Source organism: Sinocyclocheilus rhinocerous, unplaced genomic scaffold (assembly GCF_001515625.1).
Source record: "Sinocyclocheilus rhinocerous isolate Xijiao unplaced genomic scaffold, SAMN03320098_v1.1 scaffold4178, whole genome shotgun sequence".
In the NCBI taxonomy this organism is placed as follows: domain Eukaryota; kingdom Metazoa; phylum Chordata; class Actinopteri; order Cypriniformes; family Cyprinidae; genus Sinocyclocheilus; species Sinocyclocheilus rhinocerous.
The window spans coordinates 78060-86941 of NW_015627541.1; the positions used below are offsets into that span (position 1 = coordinate 78060).

At 34.4% G+C, this 8882-nt stretch overlaps 1 protein-coding gene across 2 annotated transcripts; it reads right to left on the reverse strand.

The window, feature by feature from the left end:
* Nucleotides 1-95: 95 nt before the first annotated feature.
* Nucleotides 96-5795, reverse strand: LOC107730323 (T-cell surface antigen CD2-like). 2 transcript variants are annotated; one of them, XM_016541135.1, is made up of 7 exons: nucleotides 5698-5795; nucleotides 4911-5198; nucleotides 4532-4780; nucleotides 3913-3987; nucleotides 2526-2663; nucleotides 2030-2256; nucleotides 96-123 (listed from the first exon to the last, which is right to left on the reverse strand). In XM_016541135.1, exons 1-6 carry the CDS (start codon nucleotides 5753-5755, stop codon nucleotides 2069-2071), a joined length of 996 nt encoding a protein of 331 aa, XP_016396621.1. In that variant the 5' UTR covers nucleotides 5756-5795; the 3' UTR covers nucleotides 96-123; nucleotides 2030-2068. The 2 variants fall into 2 exon arrangements, with proteins under 2 accessions (XP_016396621.1, XP_016396611.1); XM_016541125.1 differs by lacking the exon at nucleotides 96-123 and having other exon boundaries at nucleotides 1746-2256.
* Between the last annotated feature and the right edge of the window lie 3087 nt (nucleotides 5796-8882).

Here is an 8882-nt window from a genome sequence, read left to right on the forward strand (position 1 = left end):
CTTCTAGTTTTATATATACAGTACTTTCGATAACAAACAAAGTCTAGTTTTTCAAATGCTGTCCAATTTCTTCAGGAAATGTATGTATATATATACAGTATATATATATATATATATATATAACTGAGATGCCCATGGTGCTCATTGTTCTGCTCTCTGTAGAACAGGCCATCCTTGACAGTTTATCATCTCATCAATCTCTTCACATCCTCTCTTTGTCAAACAGGTATGTAAAAACCTTCCTCAAACTGCAACAAAGACAGTTTAACCAACATGCTCTGATCTCTAATTAGTTAATTAGTTTACTGTTTAATAGTTTGTGCCCTGAGATGAAAATATATAATTAATGTTTTTGTTTTTGAACACAACTAGATTGGGCGCTAGATTGAGAGGGCACATTTGTGAGTTTCACTTCAGACATCAAGAGCGAGGAAATCTAAATGAAAACAGGTCAACACACTTGCATGTTTTTAACTCAGAAACACATGCATACTTTAAAGTGTGCTCAACTATCTAAGCTATTCTTACTAGCTATACTATTATTATTAGTTATATAGATTTAAAAAAAGTTTAATCTTCAAAGGAAAACAAGAAACATACAAAACACTCATCTAATTGTATTTTCATACGATCCTTACTTATTTTGAAAGTGTGTGGAAATATGATACCAACATGTTCCATTTACTCTTCACAAGAGCATAACCAAGTTGACTTTGTGACTGCTGAGTTTCTCATGTGGAGCTCAAGATGAGAAATTCAAATATCCCCAGTGAGGTAAGCAGATGCAAACACGAATACCAACACATTCACACATCTAAACCAAATGTCAGAATTACGTTTCCATTCACCACATGTGAAACCTCAGTGCAACTCATGCTGAGGTTTAATTTTAAATGTTAACTTCTTATTTGAATGGCGTGAGTCACAATAAAAGACTTAAGTTCACAATTTTCGTAAAGTGAGACCCAAATCTTTTCATGAATATAAAATGTACCTTTTAAATAACTTTGCTAACTTAAAATTAAATTTGTTCAGCTGTATGTTTCTTGAGGCTTTTGAAGAGTAAGTGTATAAGTAAGGTGTCATTTGACTAATGGAATGAGTTACTGTGTGTGAGAAAAATATTGTTTTTTTTGATCTGGAGCACATCTTGCAACCACAATTCAATAACATCAGTTAAAACAGGAAAAGTGCAAGTTCAAGTCTGTTGTGCTTGCATGTACAAAGGTGGTCTCACAGAGCACAATTACAAAACGTCACGTAGAACTGCATATATCGACGGAAGTGACCTAGATTCAGTTGAACGTTTACTATTTACAAAGGAATTATTGAACTTAGGTTGAAGTTCTAGACATGTTTGTTTAGAATAATATAGGAGGTAAAAAATTCATACAAACTCAATCATACAATACCAAACCAACATTTTAATATCAGGCTTTCTTTTGATCAGGCGTCAGTGATGACTTTACAATTATTATAAATTGTTGAAAGTAGTGAAACATAAAAAAAATCAAATAAAAAATCAGCAAATGCATCCAAATCTTTTTTTTTTTTTTTTTACATACACTAAGAGTATGCAATGATTAAGATTTTTTTTTATGTTTTTGAAATAAGTATCTTATGCGCATCAAAAATACTGTAAAGACAATAATATTGTAATATTACAATTTAAAATAACTGATTTATATTTGAATATATTTAAAGTGTAAATTATTCCTGTGATCAAAGCTGTATTTTCAGCATCATTATTCCAGTCTTCAGTGTCACATGATCCTTCAGAAATCATTCTAATATACTGATTTGCTGTCCATTATTATCAATTAGTATTGGTGATCGGTTATGAATAATGGCTCTTATTATTATCAATGTGGAAAACTTTTTGCTGCTTAATATTTTTTTGTGATACATTTATTGGTGTGCCGCATTGCTGAGCTTAAGAGACTCAAAAAAAAATACATTATTTTATTTATTATTTTTATTATTAAATTATTACTTAATTTTCTCTAACTTTTGTGACCAATATATCAAATAAACAATATTCTATTCAGCATTGGTCTTGGTCTTGGTCTCAATGTCTCTGGGAGGCCAGGTTGTTCTCTTCTGGGGGTCCAACACAAGGAGGACCTTGGGGGCTGGGTAAGGGTGGAAGAGGACGCTGGCTTTTAGAAGACCTCTCCGATGTGGTTTGCATGTACTGCTCATCAGGCGGATTTGTGTGATCTGGCATTAGAGATGTAAGCCGGTACTCTTCTTCCTCTGCCCAACAGAGAGATACAGGAGAATGTGAAATCACTGGTTTTGAATGATGGAGAACTGGTGATAATTTTAAGCATATTTCAGAATTTCAGAATATTTAGATTATGATTATGCTTTTTAGCTCCTGTAGTTATTTGTGTCATTGTGAAACATACCTACACTGAATGATATTATTACCTCAACCACACCTAATAGATGTGCTCATCTGTTCTAAGTCTGAATACAAAAATAGTATTTGACAAATGTTTCTGAAAATAGTTCACTGGTACCTTTTGCCTTCCTCTTGTTTCGTCTGTAGCAGCGGCAGACACAGACAAGGCAGATGATGAAGAGTATGAGGAAGAAACCTCCCACTGTCAGGATCACCAGCATCAACCACAATTCCAAGCCAAATAGAAATCTTTTCTCTTCTCAAGGAAGGATAAAATCCAAATAAAGTGAATTATCAACAATATCATGGCCAGCATTTATAATTTTATGAAATGCCAAAAGATGAGTAAATTATTGACATTGTCATCATTATTATTCATAATTGCAGCAAATGAAAACTGATGCAAAAACATGATTTCGCTTTTTGCATATAACATAAATGGATAATGAACAGTAAGCAGATCTTTGTAACAAATGTATTTCATTTTACATGTCAGACACTCAAGGTTAATAAAAGCGACTTCAGGACAGAAATTCCTCAGTGGCAGCTCCATGGTAGGAAACATGAGCTACACAAACAAACAATTACCTTTATTTTTTTCATTTCCACTCGTGCTGTTCATTTCTTTTTCTTTGTCTTCATTGGCAATTGTTGCATGTAGATCTTTAAATAGGTTATAAAAATTTTTTTTTAAGGGTCCACGTTTTTCATAGACACCAATGTTGTCATGCATGAGATTATATATGTGACGCTGGAGCACAAAACCAGTCTTAAGTCGCTGGGGTAGATTTGTAGAAATAGCCAACAATACATTGTATGGGTCAAAATTATTGATTTTTCTTTAATGGCAAAAATCATTAGGATATTTAGTAAAGATCATGTTCCATGAAGATATTTTGTTAATTTTCTACTGTAAATATATTAAAACTGAATTTTTGATTAGTAGTATGCATTGCTAAGAACTTCATTTGGACAACTGTAAAGGCGATTTTCTCAATATTTAGATTTTTTGCACCCTCAGATTCCAGATTTTCAAATAGTTGTATCTCGGCCAAATATTGTCCTATCCTAACAAACCATACATCAATGGAAAGATTATTTATTCAGCTTTCAGATGATGTATAAATCTCAATTTCGAAAAATTGACCCTTATGACTGGTTTTGTGGTCCAGGGTCACATATGTAGGATAAAATCCAAATAAAGTGAATTATCAACAATATCATGGCCAGCATTTATAATTTTATGAAATGCCAAAAGATGAGTAAATTATTGACATTGTCATCATTATTATTCATAATTGCAGCAAATGAAAACTGATGCAAAAACATGATTTCGCTTTTTGCATATAACATAAATGGATAATGAACAGTAAGCAGATCTTTGTAACAAATGTATTTCATTTTACATGTCAGACACTCAAGGTTAATAAAAGGGACTTCAGGACAGAAATTCCTCAGTGGCAGCTCCATGGTAGGAAACATGAGCTACACAAACAAACAATTACCTTTATTTTTTTCATTTCCACTCGTGCTGTTCATTTCTTTTTCTTTGTCTTCATTGGCAATTGTTGCATGTAGATCTTTAAATAGGTTATAAAATTTTTTTTTTAAGGGTCCACGTTTTTCATAGACACCAATGTTGTCATGCATGAGATTATATAAGTGACGCTGCAGCACAAAAGCAGTCTTAAGTCGCTGGGGTATATTTGTAGAAATAGCCAACAATACATTGTATGGGTCAAAATTATCGATTTTTCTTTAATGGCAAAAATCATTAGGATATTTAGTAAAGATCATGTTCCATGAAGATATTTTGTTAATTTTCTACTGTAAATATATTAAAACTGAATTTTTGATTAGTAGTATGCATTGCTAAGAACTTCATTTGGACAACTGTAAAGGCGATTTTCTCAATATTTAGATTTTTTGCACCCTCAGATTCCAGATTTTCAAATAGTTGTATCTCGGCCAAATATTGTCCTATCCTAACAAACCATACATCAATGGAAAGATTATTTATTCAGCTTTCAGATGATGTATAAATCTCAATTTCGAAAAATTGACCCTTATGACTGGTTTTGTGGTCCAGGGTCACATATGTCAAATGATTTTGATATACTGGACCTGTGTCAGAGCAAACTGGCTTAACTTCTTTTGCTGACTTCTTGCTTATCTTGTTGCTGACTGTGCATGAGAAATTATCTCCAGATTTGAGCTCAGATGAAATGACATGTAAAAAGGCACGAGTCGCATTAGCCTTCATGCCATTTTTCATCCAGGACACAACCACCTCATCGTTGTTCACTGCACTACAAGTCAGATTTACTCCTTTTTCTACACACTCAACCATGACTGTAGGTTCAGGCACTGGCTCTGAAACGCACACAACAACAGCAAGTCTTATTGGAGAAACACACTTGGTCTTGCATGACTTTGTGGAGCAAATAGAGAGGAGAGAAATGAGATTTGTTTGAATAGCAGCAGAACACAAGCTAGTACGTACCCAGAACACAGAGCTGTTGTACGGTTTCCTTTATTAACTTTCCTTCTGCATCATAGATGATGCCCTTGTACTCTCCAGATTTGTCTTTCTGTACGTTCTCCAGTATCAGGGATCCATCTTTATTAACGTTGAGCTTGTTGAGCTTAATCTGTGAGCCTTTTTTCAAATAAACTCTCTGTTTATTATGTGTCCATCTCAGTTCATTGTCCTCTTGTAATTTTGCATCATCAACTGAAATAACAACTTTGCCACCCACAGCTTTGTAGATACATGAAGAGACAAATGTACCTAAAAAAATAAAGTGGTATAAAAGTTTTAAGCAAAAGTATCAGTAATACAGTGAGAAAATGTTGCTGTGTGTTTCGTATGTATCGAGTACGCAGTCACCTTGACCTTTATATACTGCTGGCATTATTTGATTTAACACAATTGTGGGAAAAAGACTGTGATATATTAAAATGGTTTTACTTAAAGGAATCAATACATGAGAGACATATGACTGAGTAAATAAATGGTTCATATGAAACCATGTGAAATGCAATACAATTGGATTGCAAGCAAAAAAAAAAAAAAAAACTTTCCGTAAAATCTGAAAAAAGTTTCTGTTACACATCTTTTGATGACTGATAAATAAAAGTACAATTTGACCAAAAACCATGCAAAAGATTTCTTATGTGGTTTACTGATAATTGACTTAAGAAGAAAACCTGTCCATGATCAGACAAGTGACATTTAAGAAAATATAAAGATAATAATAGGCCTATAATATAATTTAACAACAACCTACCAGTGGAGAACATGAAGATTAAATTGATGAGGAGAGTTATTGTCACGTTTTGCAGCATTTTCACGCAGATTTCTGAGTGAGTTGTTCTGTTTTAAGATGTCAAGCTCACAGTGGCACAGTTTCCTGTACGTTGCTTCTCTGGGAGTGTGTGGGGGTGAGTGTCAGTACACTGCCAGTAATTCAGTACTATTCAAAGTTTTGGGTAGATGCCATTTATACCAATTTATTATTTAATTATAATTAATTAGAGTAGTATAAAGATGGCCATGTTTTTAAATATTAGTTAAATAAAAACTTTTAAAAACTTAAAACTGTTTATTGTTTTTAAGATTTTTTGCCTTTAATTTCGATATTAAACTTTAATAGGACAGTGTACAGACGACAGGACGCAAAGTGGGAGAGAGAAGGGGACGGGGTCGAGAAAGGTCCATGAGCCAGGTGTCCTGACATTTTGTCCTACCAGGGTTTACTGCGCATGCGCACATCAATAATGCGTCCTTTTACTCATGCTGAACAACAATATTTAATGTATCTGCATAACTGTAAGGGTAGGTTTAGGGTTGGGGTAGGTGTAGACTTTAATAAAACACAATATAATAGGTAGAAAAATTATTTATTGTTGGTTTCCTGTAGCTGTATCCCTTCTAGCTACAACCGCGAATATAACACATAATTACTGTATTTGCATTACTGTAAATAAAAACTTTTAAAAACTTAAAACTGTTTATTGTTTTTAAGATTTGATTTTATGCGTTTTTGCCTTTAATTTCAATATTAAACTTTAATAGGACAGTGTACAAACGACAGGACGCAAAGTGGGAGAGAGAAGGGGACGGGGTCGAGAAAGGTCCATGAGCCAGGTGTCCTGACATTTTGTCCTACCAGGGTTTACTGCGCATGCGCACATCAATAATGCGTCCTTTTACTCATGCTGAACAACAATATTTAATGTATCTGCATAACTGTAAGGGTAGGTTTAGGGTTGGGGTAGGTGTAGACTTTAATAAAACACAATATAATAGGTAGAAAAATTATTTATTGTTGGTTTCCTGTAGCTGTATCCCTTCTAGCTACAACCGCGAATATAACACATAATTACTGTATTTGCATTACTGTAAGGGTAGGTTTAGGGTTGGGGTAGGTGTAGACGTTAATAAACCATAATTTTACAGGTAGCATTCTTCGTTGTCGAATTGTACTACCCACTGTTTTAATGGGAGGTAGCAAAATCTAACAGGGTAGCACAAATCGACAGAACACCTGGACTCAAACTCGGGATGCCCGAAGCACAACGGCGCTGTATGTCGGTTTTAATGTGTAACGCTGTATGTGTTTTAATTGACATATTTATTATGCATCTTATTTGGTACTCCCAGTTCTCGATATGAACAGTTTAGAAAACACAAACAAATGCTGCTGATGATTAATTTTGTGAAGAAGTGAAGAAGTCAGATATATATCAAGGACTGACCACATGTTTAGAGTGTCCTCTCGCCTCGGTCCCGAGATGCTGGGACTGACTCCAGCCCTCCCGCGACACTAGAGGATGGATTGGATGGACCATACATAGATAGGCATATTTCACATATTAACACAAATTGGTAACACAGATCATGGCCAGTCTATGTATTTATTTTGCAACAGATCACAATCATTGCACAATCTTTTGATATAAAAAGACTTTGAAACTTATGTTTACTCTGCATTTTCTGACTAGGTTAATTCCCTCAAATTCATTTTGTCACCCACAATTAGGTTTCCAATACTAGTTCAGTGGAACATGATGTGCTATCACTTTCTCAGTGCAATGCTGCCATCTGGAGGAGATGTAAAGAGAGGCAAATGCAAAGAAATCATGTAATCTTTGGTTTAAGTGTAAGTCACTCTGTGTGTTTCCATATCCACCGGAACTTATTACTAGCAGATAGCAGAACAAATGTACAGGTCAATGTGAAGCATGGAAAAATCTAGTAGGGTTAATGGTTTATGCAGGGCGAACAAGTCCATGACCACCAGTAGGGGCGCCAGAATAAAATACAATGAGAAAAAGTTTACTGTAAAAATGCAGAAAGTTTTCTGTTAAAGTTAGGGTTAGTTTAACCTATTTATAACTAGCCAAAAGAGGATGCTGGCTTTTGCTGGTCATCAGGCCGATTTAGGTAATATGGCATTAAAGAGACAAGCTGATGCTGTTCTTCCCCTGAACAAAAGAGAGATACAGTGGAATGCAATTGGTTGTTGTTAATGAACATTGCATTTGCATTTGCAATAAGACATTGCAGTTGCAGTTTTGCCTCCTCTATTTTAATGTGTTATTGAGAAACACATCTACATGATTATCTCAGTCACACCTGAAATTGGATGTTCTAATCTCTTCCAAGATTGTATACAAAAACAGTATTTTACAAATGTATTTGAAAATAGTTTACTGAAGATGTAAGTTTTGCTTTCCTCTTGTTTCGTCTGCAGCAGCGGCAGACCCAGACTAAGCAGATGATGAAGAGTATGAGGAGGAAACTTCCTCCCCCTGTCAGGATCACCAGCATCCACCATAAATCCAAGCCAAATAGAAATCTCTTCTCAGACATATCTAAGAAAGGATACAAATAAAGTGACTTATCAACAATATCATGACCAGCATTCATAATTGTATGAAATGCCAAATTATGCAAAAAACGACTGATGGATTCATTTCAATCTATAACGTAAGGGATAATTTAGATTGAGCCACTCGTTATCACAACATAAACACCTAAAACACCTGATCATCTATTAGTCTAAGTTGAAGGTATTTTATTGTGTGAGGAATGAGACTAATATGTAATTTCAGAGACGTGAAACACGGTGATGCAGGAAATCAGCTGTGACAACAGTACACTGTAAAAAAATTCCGTATAATTTACGGTAAAAAAACGGCAGCTGTGGTTGCCGGAATTTTACCGTAAAAAATACGGTAGCAACGTTTTAGGTTTGATGGTTTTAACTTAAATTTACAGTTACATAACGTAATTTCATTTACTGATATAATGTTAATATACCAACCTATTGAAGTACTGAAATCTGTTTTGTACCTTTGTAATACACTGATAACCACCAAAAGCAGGTGGTGATGAGAAAGTCACATGATGAAACAAAGCCCATTAAAAGCAGCTTTTAAATAATAACATATATAGAAGGTGCACAGT